Source organism: Rattus norvegicus, chromosome 12 (assembly GCF_021556685.1).
Source record: "Rattus norvegicus strain SHRSP/BbbUtx chromosome 12, alternate assembly SHRSP_T2T, whole genome shotgun sequence".
Classification (NCBI taxonomy): Eukaryota; Metazoa; Chordata; class Mammalia; order Rodentia; family Muridae; genus Rattus; species Rattus norvegicus.
The window spans coordinates 41,013,188-41,030,396 of NC_141545.1; the positions used below are offsets into that span (position 1 = coordinate 41,013,188).

Sequence of the window (17,209 nt, forward strand, 5' to 3'; positions counted from 1 at the left end):
GAGCACTGAGAGGATGAGTAGAAAACCCGTGAATTTGCACTAATAAAATTTTACATGTCTGATCTGTACAACAGAACTAAAATAACTTTAAGGCTTTGGGCCAGATTTGTTACGCAATCTTCATACGTAGATTACTTAAGCTAGAAACTCATCATTTTTAAAAGTCAAGAATTTGTAAATGTGTAACGGAAAGATCAGAAATAAACTACGTAAATCTCTCCAGGCTGGGAATTTACAATAAAACCATTATTCACTGAAAATCTGTATATAGTTGTACAGCTGCCAAAGTAAGAAAACTATTAAATCTTAAAATATTTACTATAAATTAATACTTTATAAAATTAAAAGCAACTAAATTTAAAACATTTATGGAAGTGGGCACTTTTATTTCTCTTTTCCGGATTTGAACTTGTTGACCTCTCACTGTCTGCATTGGTCTGAAGCTGGCGCATTACCATGTGTTACTAGTTATGAACTATTAGAAGTAGAGAAGCTATTAAAGAAAAAGAAGCCAGGCAAGCCTTTAATTCCAGCACTGGGGAGGCAGAGGCAGGTGGATCTCTGTGAGTTCAAGGCCAGCCTGGTCTACAGACTGAATTCCAGGACAGCCAAAGCAAGACAGACAGACAGACAGACAGACAGACAGACAGACAGACAGACAGACACACACACACACACACACACACACACACACACAGATAGGAAGGGAGGAAGGGAAGGGAATAAAGTGCCCTGTGTAGGAGAATTCCTGGGGTAGATTGCTTTGTGTTTTCCTTTGGCCCACTGGCTTCTTAAATACTTAGAAGATGAAATAGGGCCCTGATAGATGTGCTTCCATAACGGTTATTTGTAATTTAAGGAGTTAGGTTATACAGTTAGAAAGATCCTAATCAGTTCTGCTATAACTATCTCAATGTTTTATGTAAATTGTGTAAATTGTGATTTATGCTCTTACTAATTAACCTGGAAAGGTTTCAGTGATGTATGGTACTGTATAGATACTGCACAGAGAGTGTTAACACATTACCCCACCGCTCACGCCTGACTCACAAAGCAGGATACAGAATGTCATAGTAAATGCCCTTTGAACTAAACTTTCATTTACTTTGTCTTTTAAAGGTTTAATGAAGAGGCTAGAGGAGGAGATAAAATTTAATTCATATATGGTCACTGAAAAATTTCCAAAAGAATTAGAAAGCAAGAAAAAGGAATTACACTTTTTACAAAAAGTGGTTTCTGAGCCAGCTATGGGCCACTCTGACCTTCTTGAACTTGAGTCTAAAGTAAGTGATGGTCTTCTAGTTTGGCGGTATGTGTCCTGGGACAAGGACCTGCACTCTTCTGTGATGTCCTCCTGTGACCCTAGAGCTAGCCTGGGCTAAGAGCTGACAGCCCCGCTGATGCATTGTCCTGTGGATATTCTGGAATGTTGTGTTCTTTAGAATAAATCACAATATAATATCACTTCTGTTTTTAAGTGTAACAAATAGGGTGGTTTTATATTTAAAACGTTTCATGTGTACTTTGACTAGACTTTGCTTCAGGATTCACTGAACGTTAATGTATTATAACATCTTGTTCCTATAAATAAGGCACTAATATTTGTATATTTTTAAAAGTTCTCATGCAAATTGATTGAGAGGTTTTTACTTGCTGATTCTTTAATTTGTTTAATAAGCTCTCCTATTAAGTATCTATTTCTGACCATATTGCCCTCCTAACTCACTTAGACAACATGGCTGTCCAAGTCAGATATGGCTTAAATTGAAGGTCACAGGTTAGGGGTTCAGACCTTTGAAGGATGGATATAGGAAGCCATGGTTGGTTGGTTGGTTTCTCTTTGTTGAGAGTCTGATGTTACTCAGTTTTGTTACTTTGGAAAGGGTTAGTGATCAGGATAAATGGTATCTATCAGTGAGTGTTAGATGTTCCATGTCGGCTCTCAGCTGGGTCCGTGAACTCCCTGCACTCTGCCTCTGGGGAATGTCTGTCTGGGTTCACATTGTTGCCTGGTAACTTGTAAGTCCCAGCGGAGGAGTGTGGGTAACTTCAGGTTTATAGAGCTCACCTTTCCTTTGAGTGCTTCAGGATCATGTAGGCATTCTGATTCAGTCTCTAGAAGTAGTCAAGTTGTATAATATTTATTATTATTTTAGTTGTTTCTAAAAGTGCTCACGACAGTCCACTCATACAGTAGTTGGTACTTTGTTCCTGGTGACTTCCAAAATGGCTGACTGTTACATAAACTCAAGCCGAGCGTGGCCCTGCTGCCGCACTGAGCTCACTGAGTGCACACAATCATGGGGATGGTGGTGTTGTTGTCTGGCTGCTTGTTTTAGTGTTTTTTGGTTTTTTGAGAGAGTTCTGCTGAGTAGCTGAAGCTGACCTAAAGTATCTATCCTCCTGCCTCAGTTTCCCTAGTGCTCAGAGTTTCAAGTATGTGCTACCACTCCTGGCTGTCAGGGAGAGTTTAACATCTTTCACCTTTCACATTTTAGGTCAATGAAGTAAACGCAGAGATCAATCAGTTGATTGAGAAAAAAATGATGAGAAACGAGCCAATAGAAGGCAAGCTCTCACTGTACAGGCAACAGGTAAGGCGGTTATCTATGGTCTTACGGTGAGGAGGAGAGGAATCACGGCTTCCAGGTCTCTGCTAATCTCCATGTTACAACAGAGGAGTAGCCGAGGCCTGGGAAGGCAGCACTTCAAGTTTGAAATGCAGTGTGCCAGTTTCTGTGAATGTGGAGTTCTGTTTATTAAATGGCAAGTTCATGCTAGGTGGTGTCAGTCAGGATGGACGCACACTGATCATGGTAGGTGGTGTCAGTCGGGATGGACGCACACTGATCATGGTTGGTGGTGTCAGTCGGGATGGACGCACACCCTCAGGTTAAACTACTGATGTTTTAGCTCTAGTGTTGCTGTTCGTTTTTTAGGATATAAAATCATCTGATCAGGTTCCAGCGCTCACATTCCTGTTCTGTCTGATGGAGTTAGCGCATAGCTTCACAGTGTTGGATGTAGGGAGAACCTGGGCACTTTGATCTTGGGAGGGGTTCTCCTGTTTCTCTGTCACATGAGATCTCAGTTCCCACACAGAGTGGCACTTCACTCCCTTGTCTTTAAGGTGGAGTCCCTGCATAAGGGGACACATTTCTTCATTGCTTCTCTTTTGTTTGTTTGTTTGTTTATTTATTTATTTATTTATTTATTTATTTATTGGTTCTTTTTTTCGGAGCTGGGGACCGAACCCAGGGCCTTGCGCTTCCTAGGTAAGCGCTCTACCACTGAGCTAAATCCCCAGCCTCTTATTTATTTTTTAATAAAATGAAAAAATAGAATTTTTAAAGGGTCTGCACAGCATGCCCCTCTCTTGTCATGCTTGTTTTACTCTATGGTATCTACTGTGTCACAATCTGGCTGATACCATTCTAAGAATCTAAGAAAACTCTCAAGGCTGAGTGTAGTGGTGCATGCCTTTAATCTCAGCACCGAGGAGCAGGCCAGCCTGCTCTACAGAGTAAGTTCCAGGACAGCCAGGGCCATGTACAGGAACCCTTTTTCCAAACAAATACAAACCCTGTCTCAAAAATAAATAAACAAATAAAAGAAAGACAGAAAAGAGAATTTCCAGAGTTCTAGCTCATGTAGATGTTCATTCACATTTAAGAGCATCCATCTGGATTATGTAAATATGTACAAGTCTGATGTTTGACTTTTAACCTATATCTTACTTATTAAAATGCTAGACAGATGCCTCTGCAATTAAAAGCTCCTGCTGCTCTTACAGAGGACCCCAGTTTTGTTCCCAGTCCCCAGGTCAGGCAGCTCACAGAAGCCTGTGCCTTCAGCTCCAGAGGACTCCGTGCCTTCTTGTCTCCATGGACCTACACACACACACACACACACACACACACACACACACACACACACACACACAGAGATGAGTCTTGGGCTGGAGAGATTGCTCAATGGTACAGAGCATGTGCTGCTCACATAGGACCCCAGTTTGGTTCTCAGCACCCACATGACACTGAAAACCTCCTGTACCTTCAGTTCCAGTGCCCCTGTCTGACCTCTGTGAGCTCCTGCACACACATAGTGCCATGCAGACACTGAGGTGTGCACGCATACACGTAACAGAAATATCTCAAAACAAATCATTTATTAAATGTACCAAATGTCATAGATATCTTAGTGAGGCTTCATTGCCACACAGGTGCTGGGAAGTGTGTATGTGGAGGTCCATGGAGACCAGACTGCATTGACTTCACTGTATTTCTCAAAATAAGGTGCTCATATTTTCTACCAGTGAGTGGAGATCTACAAACCGTAGACTGGGTCTTAGTCTGCGTCCTTCCCTGGAAGGTGTTTTCATTGCCTTTCAGTGTTACTCAAGAAGGCCTGAATATTTTTACTAGTGTATATTGGGGGGCAGTTAGTGGTTCCCCCCATCCCAGGGCTTTTGCCTTTCAGCATGTCTTGGGTTTGACAATACACATTGTTCCTGCTAAACACTAGCTGAGGAAAAGGACTGGTTGGCGCAGGTGGTATTTCTGGAAATATTGGTAAAAATAAAAAATAAAAAAGGTAATTTCACAAGATAACAGACAACTGAATGTATGTATTATTTTATTCTCATATTAAATATCCATCTAGGCGTCCATCATTTCTCGTAAGAAAGAGGCCAAAGCTGAGGAGCTGCAGGAGACCAAGGAGAAGCTGGCCAGCCTCGAGAGAGAGGTGTCTGTGAAGACAAACCAGACCCGGGAATTTGACGGCACTGAGGTTCTGAAGGGAGATGAGGTAGGTTGAAGCATCTGAGGCTCGAGGTTGTGTCAGTGGGGTTTTGTTTGAAATCACTGACATGTTCAACTTTCTTAAGTGTATGCTGATGTGAGGTTAATCTCAATTAGTAAAAGTTACTGAAAGCCGAAGTATTAAATATTGTGTCTGTTTGAGGTAATATTAAAAATTTCTTGATATGAGATACAAAAGACTGGTGTTTTCCGAAACAGTATTCTAGAGTTCCACTTGCCTTTTGATTTAAATTGTGAGTGTGTGGGAGGGGGTGTGTGCTTGTGAGTGTGCGTGCCTGCAGAGGCCAGAGCTGGTGTGCCGCACGCCGCTGCAGTCACAGTGGTCGTGAACCACCTGATGTGGGCGCTGGGACTCACCCTTAGTTCTCTGGAAAAGCAGGGCGTGCTCCGAGCCATTTCTACATCTCTGACTTTATGTTGGATTTATTTAAATATTAAATTATAAAGGCAAAGCAAGTCTAGGGAATCAAACAGATAATAAATTTGTCTTTGTTACTGAATATGGAACTAAGGAAGCATTATCACTAAATGACTGTCAGCAATATGTATTTGACTAACAGCCATCAAAATGGCCTCAACCTGCATGCTTTTAAGCTTTGAAATACTGCATGTCTGTGTTCCTAAGTTTTGAGCAATGCTTTAATAGTTGCATTTCTTGCATCAGACTTGTAAGTTAGTGGGGCAATTAACACTGACTGCTGATGGAGGAACTCAAGCAGCAAACACCGTTCTTCATTGTTTACTATCAAGTTAGCTCCAGAGCAGCTGAGGGTAAGGCCAGACATCTTGTCTCAGTGCTGTCTTACTTAGCAGCTCAAGTGGCAGGCCCCAGATGGACTCCAGCACCTTGCCTGTGGTCCTTAGCTCCTAGATCTCAACTAAGGCTGCTTTGAAAAGCTGCTCATGTCCAAACCCCATTTGGACTTTGAAAACTTCTTGAGTTCATACTGTGAAAATTGGCAGTGTTCCTTCACCGTGCCTAGTACAAATGAATTCTTCCTGTGCTGCAGATTATTTTCTTCTGTGCTTCTGATTGTAGCCTTGCAGTGTGGCTTTTAGTCTGAAGGGGAACTAGCAACTTAGTAGAGCAACATTTGGTTGACAAACTCCACTGGGAGCTAGATATGAGACTCCTGCCTGTTGCTACAACACTGGGAACCTGGGCAGTAGGGACTGAAGGGACTCTGAGGCTAGCCTAGGCTACAGTGTCTCAACAAACAAAAAGGAATTTCTTTGGCTTTTAGCATCTGCTTCCAGTTGGCTATCAGACACAGCTTATTCTGAATGATGCTTAGGAGACAAGTGTGTGCTTCTTGGCGTCTTTGATGTTCAAGGAAGAAAAAGGTTAATTTCCCAGCAGTTTTGCTTGTAGGGCCCTGTGCTGCTTCCTAGTGTTTTTATCCAAGTGAAGTCCCGGTCACAGGATAACTTAAGTGCTGTGACCACAGTGCCCATGAATCCCGTGTCAGGCTCACTAGACTTTCTCTCTGTGCAAATGCGAGGGGGAAGAACCCAGTGACAAGCTGTGAGCCTTTGTTTCCCAGACATGTTGTGCAGTGGTTTCTGATGGCAGACCAAGAATGCTTTTGAATGGGGAAAGATAGCTTTGGATTGCTATGGTCAACTTAATTTTCAAGTAATGTTTGATCAAACTAGAACTAATCAAGTAAATTATTTGGCATTTACCTAAAAGAACAGAAGGTATTGGGGAACATTATGCATAATTTTCTAAAGAACAAATCTTGGTAGACCAGTTTTATTTTCAACTTTGATAGAGTGATAGACCATATGGGCAAAAAGGAGGAAGCTCGTTCTACTTAAAATTATGTAAGATACCGGCCTTCTCTGAAGTTTCCTATTTGGCATCACACGGAAGTCACCCATTTATAATTTTCTCTGTGAAAGCACTTGGAGAGAAGGTGTTAGGAGATAGTGGCCCAGAGCTGGGTGGTAGTGACTGGAGCCTGTAAAGGCAGCACTCAGGAGTGCCCTGAGGCAGGAAGATTGCCAGAGGTTTGAGGCCAGCCTGGGCTACATAATAAGTGCCAGGCCAGCTGAGTCTACATAGACTGAGAGAGAGGGAAGGGGGTTGTGTAGTGTTTGTAAAGAATGCCATGACCGAACCTTATGAGTTGAGGAAGCGGGGCTCCAGTCTTGAGAGCTTCTCGTGCAGAGCACTGTGCTGGATGGCTTGCACTTGCCTGCTCTAATCAGAGCAGTGTTTTCACCCTTGTTTTACCGTTTTCGGGCATCCAGGGAGATGATAGCATTGCACAGCTCAGACTTGTTCAAAGTCGAATCTGTTTCCACTGACCTTGAGAAGATTCTTGACTTTTCTGAGGAATTTCTGTCTGTAAAATGGGGATGAATGTCTCTAGGAAAAACACATGAAATAATTAGTATCAAAGCTTCTTACAAAGCGGGCTGAGCCACCACATCATGTGTGGAGCTGTCGTTCTGTGGCATGCTCGTGCTTCTGGGAGGAACAAGGGAAAGAGAGGGTAAGAGCCAGGCCCCGGGAGTCAGCTCAGGGAGTCAGCTCTCTGAGCGCATATCACCCACTGGCACATGTCTGCAAGTGTGAATATGCAGAATGTGGAATAATTGATGGGGGTTGGGGATTTAGTTCAGTGGTAGAGCAAGCGCAAGGCCCTGGGTTCGGTCCCTAGCTCCGGAAAAAAGAAAAAAAAATAGTTGATGCCGGAGGACGCGGTGACTTCTCTCTTCCCTCTGAGGACTGACTGACTGCTTTAGTGCCTGCAGGGTCCTTAGAACACCAGCAGCTCCCATGCATTGGCTCCTCAGACCTCGGTGTTCTCGTTACCACGAAGTGGAGATTGTGAAAGCTAGAACTCTAGGTCACGGCTGAAGTTTGAAACCAATGTTCAAACTGGAGCTATTAGGAAAATATGAAAAATGTTCTAATTAATTCATAGCCTACATTCAAGGTGTAGTAGGATAGTGCTGGGGAGAGCCATTGCAGCAGCCGTTCACCGAGCAGTCGCCATGTGCTCCATCTGCAAAAGCACATTTTTGGTAAATAAATAAATAAATAAATAAATAAATAAATAAATGGCAAGCAAACAAGTCAAACTCCCATTTCTTTGGTAGTGGATGTCCAACAGCAGGACTGTACTCAGGATGGTAGTCTTGTTAACATAATTAGAATAAGAGACATGGGAGTTGGGGATTTAGCTCAGTGGTAGAGCGCTTGCCTAGGAAGCGCAAGGCCCTGGGTTCGGTCCCCAGCTCCGAAAAAAAGAACCAAAAAAAAAAAAAAAAAAAAGAATAAGAGACATGGAGATCAGGGAAGTTCCATGCCCAGGGAAACTTTCTATGTGTGTGGGTGGTTTGTCTGTATGCATATCTGTGTGCCATGTGCGTGCCATGTGTCTGTGGAGACCAGAGGAAGGAGGTGGAGCCCCTGGAATTAGAGACTTGTTAGTCACAAGTGGGTATTGAATCCAGGTCCTCTGGAAGAGTAGCCAGTGTGCTTAACTGCAGAGCTCATTACCCTGCCCAGCTCCCTGAGTAGATTTTTTTTTTTTTTTTTTGGTTCTTTTTTTCCGGAGCTGGGGACCGAACCCAGGGCCTTGCGCTTCCTAGGCAAGCGCTCTACCACTGAGCTAAATCCCCAACCCCCTGAGTAGATTTGACAGTGTGAGAATTGGACTGTTTCCTGTCCCCAGCCCAGCCCTTCCAGAGAGAAACAAGCAGTAATATACCTCTAAGTCATGTTAGACCTGGCTCTGGAGACAGAAACAGACATAATATTGTTCTGTGGGCTTGAAATTTGAGTAGCATTGTACTTTTTGTTTTGAGTTGAAGCCAAAGAATCTCCCAGAACACCTGTGTAGATTCTAAAAATAATAATTGCATATATTTCTGACATATTCTAATGTGGTTTTGTTTTTCTAACAAGTGAAACATTTTTAACTATTATCTTAGTTCTTACTTGGGTTAACAAATTCTTTTATGGTGTTAGCTTCTTTTGTTTTCCTAGGATGTTTTGTAATTTAGATGATATTAACATTTTTTCTGTTACTTTTATGGGTTTTGGGTGGCTCAGGGTTTGTAGAGTTTGTGTACAGCCTTTCTTTCTTCAAGGTCAAAATCGTATTTCCATACTAGAGCAGGGCAGCATCTAGGGTCTGAGTAACTGTCTCAGCAGACCCTTGGAGCATGTTCTCATCCTCTTTTGAGGATAGGCACCTCAGTTCTTCTTCTATCTGAACAACACATTTAGGCTGAAAATAAAACTTTGTTTGAGAATAAAATTCCACATTAAAAAGATTTGAAAGTCACTGGGCAGTGTTGTCCCATATATTTAATCCCAACACTCGGGAGGCAGAAGCTGGTGGGTCTCTGAGTTTGAGGCCAGCCTGGTCTACAGAGTGAGTTCCAGGACAGCCAGGTCTACACAAAGAGATCCTGTCTTGAAACACCTGAATAAATTAATCAATTAAGAGTTGAAAGTCATTGAATAAAATTAGTGGGAATCATTCACCAAGGGACATATAGGAATTTCTCAGTGTGACTTTTCTAAATTTTATCACTTATAAGAGAAAACACATTTTAATTTGTAAGTTATTTGCTATTAGATTCTAGTTAAAAATCTTCATATGGGGGTTGGGGATTTAGCTCAGTGGTAGAGCGCTTGCCTAGCAACTGGAAGGCCCTGGGTTCGGTGCCCAGCTCCGGAAAAAAAAAACTTCATATGGAGGACTGGAGAGAGAACTCAGTGTTTAAGAGCACTGACTGTTCTTCGGAGGATTCCAGGTTCAATTCCCCGCATCTACGTGGAGTCCAAGGGATCCAGCACCCTCTCTGGCCTCTCGTGAACACCACACACCTGTGTTGCACAAATGCATTTCGGCAGACATACCACAGAAAATAAAAATAAAATTTAAATATAAACAACATAAATCCATATATGGTTTAAAGTGCAAATCCCTTGCCATTATTCAAGTTCAGATATTGGAAGAAGATCTTAGGATTGCGTGACCTGACCTTTTCTGTGTTTTGAAGTGTTTACCTGTATCTGCACAGAAGTACCTCACAGTGATGGAGCAGCAGCACTAGCATCCGCAGGAATGAGAAGGCAGGACTGTGGCAGTGTCCGTGGTGTCAGTGTGCCCCTCTACAAGAACTCAAGTGGAGCCTCTTCCAGGATGCAGTCCCTGACACTGTTATCCTGCTCACACTGTCACTGTGGCCTTCCAGTGCGTATGCTGACAGCAGGCTTTGTGGACCACTGTAGTCTGTAGCGCTCTTGAGCTCATGCATCCAGTTTCTGCCTTCCCAAGAAACAGTAAAGGCCACAGATGCATCTTGGGTGCCAGACACTTGGAATGAAAGCTGGCTCCCCTGCTTCCTCCTCCCTGCTGTTCCCTCCTGCACACAACCCCCGCCCCCGCCCCCCTGCCACCTCAATTTCTTCCTTCCTTCCTTTTTTCTGTCTACATGGTCTCCTTGTGCTGCCTAGGTGGCCTGAAACTCAGGACCAAAGTGGTCTCAAACCCACAGAGATCTGCCTGGCCAGTGAAAGGTTTCTGTTTTAAACCAGGATATTAATATGAGCAAATGTCTTGGCGCTATTTTGCAAGCTTCGGTTGATGAGAAAAATTAACCATTCTGCACCCTAGTCATGGACACTAGCCACATCCTCAAGTAGTTTTATCATCCTGATCACAAACTTAAATTTGTTATTTAATCTGGTAGTCTATAGCCAATTCTTTAGGTGTGATATTTTGCCATTTTTTTTAGTCAATCTAAGCTTGCAGGCTATGTTCCTGGGGTTTTCATTCAGATTGACGTATGTCTCTTGGGTCTCAATTCTTTTATGGCACCAGATGAACCTCTAGTTACTTCCCCTGGTCTATGGGTTGAGAGGTCACCTCTGGGTGCAGCCCATTGCACCTTCTCCCTCCCCATCACAAGAAACTCGCAGCTCGGAAAATGTGCTTAGTCAAATACTATTATAAGCAGCTTTAAAAACAGCCAAGCATTTCATTCTGCAGTCACCACCAGAAATCCTAGAGCTAAATAGGGACGATTATGAAATCTTCTTTAAGGACTTCAAAGAGAAGCAGCGTGGTGATAAGGGAGTCCTGGCAAGATCTGCTGCAGCTGTCAGTTCCAGAAAAATTGGGAACCAAATTTTGACACTTGTGGTTGAATCATCCACCCTTCCAAGTGAGCCTAGGCAAGCCTGAGATATTTTTAGAACCTTTCAAATCACATTGTTCTCTTTATCATAGCAGGGCCTGCGGGTCCTACACTTTCCTAAAGAGAGAACAAAATTGGACCAAATAAATTTGGCTCGGCTTACTGTGATAGTAGTGTGTGTTGCGTACAATATTAGATTGAAAACTTTGCATCTTTTTTCTTGGAACCTTAAAACCATTGGGATGGCAGCTGAAGCAGTCTTTAGGGTGGTGACAGCTGTGGGGTGGTGGTCTGAGAGGAGAAGAACAGAGGCTTGGGAGGGCGTGCTCAGCTCTCTCACAGATAGACATTCCTGGGCCAGCCTCTGCTAACAGCTGTGGCTACCAGCTTGTATACCATTGTTCATCACAGGCTGTGAAGGAGTCACAGCTCACTAGCTGCTACCATACGCACAGCATTACGTCGTTCATGCTCGCCTGCTGAGACTAATTTAAAGTTAAAAATGTAAGACTAGCAGGTTGGGAAAGGTTGGGATAGTATTTGTGTATGTGTTTATGTCACACTAGCTATGGTGAACAGACGGCCATTTTAGCAGAAAATAAAGGTTGCTTTGAAACATTTTCTTTTTGCTTAAAACAGGTAGCAGCTCCGAGAGCAAACTTCTGAGCCCGTGAGTGAGAAAGTAGCCTGACCAACGGGACACAGCCACCATGTGTGCATGGTGGCACCCGCCTCCTAACTCATTAGCTGCCTCAAGCCTATTCCTATGGACTTTTTATTTAAGGATCACTTGACCAGACAGTTGACAAAGGTGATTTAATTGAGACATGGAGAGCAGCATGGAGGTTGGATGGATGGGATTTGAGAACAAGCAGTACTCACTCTGGCCCAGTTGTAAGGAGAAACTTGAGAGCTCGGTGGAATTTCTCCTTTAAAATATGCATGGTTCTTTATAGTCTCGGGCAGCAGAGCGAGCTTCCTGGGGAGCTGTCCTGTGAAAGCCTTGCAGATAACATTTGGAATATAATTTCCATGCTGGGTATTGAAGGGAAAAGTTTGGAGTAGGGGCCGATTCTTGTCTTCACGTAAGTGTTCAGAGTGAAGTTGAGAATCCTGTAATTCTTTTGTCGTTCCCCATAGGCTAGAAAGGTGTCAGGAATAAGCTAGCCCTGATTCTGATCATTACTGTAAAAGGTTAGGAACACAGTGGGCAGATAAAAGGAGGAAGAACATTTATCAAATTCCATTTCGATCACGAAGGAGCTGAGTCTGTAATATTGTTCCTAAAGGCAGAGCTAGGGCTGTAAATCATTAATCCATTACCCACACCAATGCCTGCAGATAGATTAGTGTCCCTTAGCACCTCCGGGCCTGAACCGGAAAGCATGAGGCCTACTGACCTAAGTAAGCATTGAGAGGGGGGCTGATCTTTCCTAAATGACAGCATTGTACCGCATGTATAGTGGTACACATGGTTGGTGACAGCTGCTGAATTGCACTTTTCGGCCCAATGACAAGCTTCGCATTTCACTGTAATGTGGCACAGTCAATTGAGTGACCTATTGCAGTGCATGGTGGGATGCGTTGGTCTTAACCTTGCACAGATGTGTTGCTCATATCCCGTGCCTTTCTTTCCCCCTTTAAAATGATAACTTGTTTTTTCAACCAAGTCTGTTGGCTGGTGAAGTGGCTCATTGGTTGCAGGGTCAGCGTCTACCTCGGGAAGTTCACAGCCACCTTGGCTTCCGCCCCTGGGGATTCCATACTGTTTCCTGGCCTCTGAGCACCTGCACACACACACACACACACACACACACACACACACACACACACACACTGATGATGATGGCGATATTACTAATTAGTAATAAAATGTTTAATGTCTGGAGCTGGCCATACAGTTAAGCACACTTAGTGCTTTGGTAAAAGACCCAGGCTCAGTTCCCATCATCCACACAGTGGTTCAAAACTACTCATGACTCCAGTTCTTGGTACCTGCTGCCTTCTTCTGACCTCCGCAGACCCCAGGCACCCACTCACAGTTCTGACTGTGGCTGGGAAGGCGGCTCAGTCAGTAGCACTTGCTGCTGAAACATCAGGACCCCGTGGGTGCCTACCACCACATAAGGTCCAGTGTGGTAGTGACTCCACACACACACACACACACACACACGCACACACACACTCACAGGCACACACGGTGGGACACTGTGTCTTCAAAGATATGACGTTTATTTGTTTGTTTGTTTGTTTTTTCGGAGCTGAGGACCGAACCCAGGGCCTTGTGCTTGCTAGGCAAGCACTCTACCACTGAGCTAAATCCCCAACCCAAGATATGACGTTTAAATTGTTCCTTTTGAAGTCACTCTTTTCATTTTAAAGATTTATTTATTTATTGTATATAAGTACACTGTAGCTGTCTTCAGACACACCAGAAGAGGGCATCAGATCTCATTACAGATGGTTGTGAGCCACCGTGTGGTTGCTGGGAATTGAACTCAGGACCTCTGGAAGAGCAGTCAGTGCTCTTAACCTCTGAGCCATCTCTCCAGCCCGCACTCTTTTCATTTTAAATTTACATTTTCACTTATTTACACGTGAATATATCTGTGTGCACAGAGCACCTGTGGGGTCAGGGGATGGCATGAGGAACCAAATCTCTCCATTCACACTTTGGGTCCCAGGGTTAGAACTCAGGTTGTCAGGCCCGGCTTCAAGTGCCTTTACCCACTGAAGTGCTTGACTAGCATGAAATTGATTTCTTTTAATAAAAGACTCAAGATTGATTATGTGTTTGAGTGTAAGTATGCAATGCCCGAGCACACACATGGATGTAAGAGGAAACTCTTGGGAACTGGTTTTCCCTCCTGCCTTATGCTTGCATTGGAGTCTGTACTGTGTCTGAGCCGCACACCCCAGCGTAGCTCAGGTACTTGCTGCTGGTTCTCCACTCTGCTTCCCATGTCACCTTTCAGGCACGCTAGGATTACATCTGTGCACGGGTACACCTGTGCATGAGTGCACCTGTGCATGGGCACACCTGTGCATGGGCGCACCTGTGCATGGGCGCACCTGTGCATGGGTGAACCTGTGTACAGGTACACCTGGCTTTCTACATGGGCTCTAGGGACTGAGCTCAGGTCATCAGGCTTGTACAACGAGGGCGTTTCCCTGCTGAACTGTCTTCTCAGCTGTTTAAAGTGATTCTTGTAAATATCTACTTCAAAATTACTTTTCTTTAAAACCATTTTAAATATCTTCTTAAATTTTGAACATTTACTTAAAGTGTATGTTTTTCCTACCTGTGTGTTTGTGTAGCACATGTGTTTGTGTGTATGGATAGGTATAGATAGATATAGACAGATGAAGATATTTGATAGATATATAGATTAGATATAGTATAGATATAGATACAGATTAGATATAGATACATATATATACCTGGTACCTTTAGAAGAGGGCAGGAGATCCTCTAGAACCTGAGGTATGTGGTTGTAAACCCCCATGTGACTGCTAAGAATCCATGTCCTCTGCATGAGTGACAAGTGCTCCTAACTGCTGAACCATCTTGCCAACCCCACTCTAGGACATATTTTTTTTAAAACTTTTACAACTAGGGGTTGGAGATTTAGCTCAGTGGTAGAGCGCTTGCCTAGCAGGCACAAGGCCCTGGGTTCGGTCCCCAGCTCCGAAAAAAAAAAAAAAAAAGAAAAAAAAAACTTTTACAACTAAGCAAAGAACATTGAGAGTTTTGAGACAGCAGTAGTGGCATGGTTTTTTGCTGTTGGTTTTGTTTCAAGACAGGGTTTCTCTGTGTAGCCCTGGCTGTCCTGGAACTCACTCTGTTTCCAGGATGGCCTGAAACTCAGAGATTTGCCTGCATCTGCCTCCCCAGTGCTTGGACTAAAGGAATGTGCCACCATACTTAGCCAAGAATTTAACTTTCATGCATTATCTAAGAAGAAATTTTTCAACTAATTTTTTAAGTTAAGATGCATTTATTAGCCAGACATAGTGGTATACTTCTTTTTTGTTTGTTTGTTTGTTTGTGTTTTTTTGTTTGTTTGTTTTTTTTTTTTTTTCGGAGCTGGGGACCGAACCCAGGGCCTTGCGCTTGCTAGGCAAGCGCTCTACCACTGAGCCAAATCCCCAACCCCAGTGGTGTACTTTAATTCCAGCACTCGGGAAGCAGAGGCAGGTAGATGTCTGTGTGTTTGAGACCAGTCTGGTCTGGTCTACATAGTGAGTTTAGGACAGCCAGAGCTACATAGTAAGACCCAGTCTCAAAATATCAAAACAACGGGACTAAGCCACTACCCAAAGAGTATACATTGACTGACCTTGGGCTCCAACTGCATAGGTAGCAATGAATAGCCTAGTAAGAGCACCAGTGGAAGGGGAAGCCCTTGGTCCTGCCAAGACTGAACCCCCAGTAAGCATGATTGTTGGGGGGAAGGGCGATAATGGGGGAAGGATGGGGAGGGGAACACCCATATAGAAGGAGAGGGGGAGGGGCTTAGGGGATGTTGGCTTGGAAACCGGGAAAGGGAATAACAATTGAAATGTAAATAAGAAATACCCAATTTAATAAAGATGGATGAAAAAAATCAAAACAACAAATTACAGTGATCAGTTTAAGAACAGCAACCCTTTCATTTAGGACCAAGGTGTTGTTTAAACAATGGAATTGCACTGTGGATATTTTAATCCATGTTTGCTGACATAGAAGTAAGTATAAAAGTCATACAACTTTCATTGCCAACTCTCTTCCCTCTAAAGGTCATTCACCTACCTCATTGGTCACTCTGAGACCTGTAAAATTCAGCAATATTTTGAAATATGTCTGCAGTTACTTTAATGAGAACACTTTGAAGCACTTTGTTCCAAGCGCTCACAGACGCAGGACAGTGGTGGTAACAGCAGTCACAGCCCATCCTCAGGCACTTTTCAGCCCAGAAGTAGGAGGGGCCTGCAACTTTAGGGTTTTTTAATCTTATTCTTAATGATGGTTCTATACATTATAACCTCCCTTTTAGCCTATCACCCACCAGAGGTAGTGGGAAAGAAAGGATACGGGGTGGGAGGGTGGGGAAGTGGACCTGTTTGGAAAGGTTCTTTGGAGCAACTCCCATCTGTGTGGAATGGAGATTGGCAGTTCAGTTCACGGTCAGCTGTGACAGCTCGACCACTCGCAGATACTTCTCAGGTACACCAGTAGTCTAATTGGGTAGAGTCAGGATAGCAAACTCGAGTCAGCAGCAGTGGCACGACCTAGCAGAGGGAGCCAGGCCTCAGCCTCAACAGGAGTCAGTACTGGGGGCCTACAGGGACATCAGGGGTTCTCAGGTGTGTCTTCCTGAGCAAAGCAAAGGTCAGCAGAGATGAGAGACCAGCAAGTGTTTACCTGTGTAAGCAGTCAGGCCCAGCCTGTCACTGTCTGCTGAGTTCTGTTTATGCCTCCAAATATCACGTCCTCCACGGGTCTCGCCTAGCATGTGTCTCTCTCAACTGACGTCACTGCCAGTCAGCCCAAGTCTGTGGAGTAGAAAGAAGCCGCAGCACCAGAAGTGGTGCGTTTCTCTCTGTGGAGTCAACACATGCAGCTCAGCTACATAGAATGTGATGTGTTTCTGTGGAGCCCACACATGCAGCTCAGCTACACAGTGTAAGGTGGGCCAACATGCGTGTGTCATTAGCAAAGACTCCTTCATCACATGTCCTTTCACATGTTTGCTTTAGCAGATCATCCTGTCTCCTGTGTCTGCTTCAGCAAAATGTTTCTTCATGAGTCTGCCTTAGTCTTTCAACTGTGTCCACTTCAACGAAACACTCCTTCATGTGTTTGCCCCAGCAAAACTCTGTCCAACACATCCACCTTCCAAAGAACCCTTAAGTTTCCACTTCAGGGACCCAGAAAGGGGGAGGAGAGTATTTCGGAACATTCAGTAGGTCAGAGGGAGAAAGGCAGGCACAGAGACACGGACTGTATACAGGGACTGGCGCTTCCACCTCTGTCCTGCCTTGGATCAGCGTGCCAGCCATGACAGGAATGGGGTCTCACTCGTTCTTCACTTAGAGACTGCCTTTGTGTCCACTTGGGGATGAGCTGTTCCTGGGTCGGAGGTAACAGACCTACAGTGTCTGTCCTTGCCATCATAGGTGATGCCACTGAGTGTGATGCAGGCCTCCCGCATCAGTCTGCCAGACTGGTACTCAGG

At 44.1% G+C, this 17,209-nt stretch overlaps 1 protein-coding gene and 1 long non-coding RNA gene across 9 annotated transcripts in view; one reads left to right on the top strand and one right to left on the bottom strand.

Moving 5' to 3' along the window:
- Ift81 (intraflagellar transport 81) overlaps nucleotides 1–17,209 on the top strand; it is a 79,334-nt gene that overhangs the window by 18,060 nt on the left and 44,065 nt on the right. For all 8 annotated transcript variants that reach the window (XR_015634110.1, XR_015634111.1, XM_087579073.1 and 5 more), the window contains 3 exon segments: nucleotides 1,120–1,283; nucleotides 2,499–2,594; nucleotides 4,663–4,809. Coding sequence is in view for 6 of the 8 variants with exons in the window: in XM_087579073.1 (XP_087435199.1) it covers nucleotides 1,120–1,283; nucleotides 2,499–2,594; nucleotides 4,663–4,809 (407 nt within the window). In the remaining 2 variants the exon portion in view is untranslated.
- LOC148002332 (uncharacterized) lies at nucleotides 4,619–7,719 on the bottom strand. Its single transcript, XR_015634835.1, has 2 exons — nucleotides 6,948–7,719; nucleotides 4,619–4,794 (listed from the first exon to the last, which is right to left on the bottom strand). It is a non-coding gene; the product is annotated as an uncharacterized LOC148002332 (long non-coding RNA).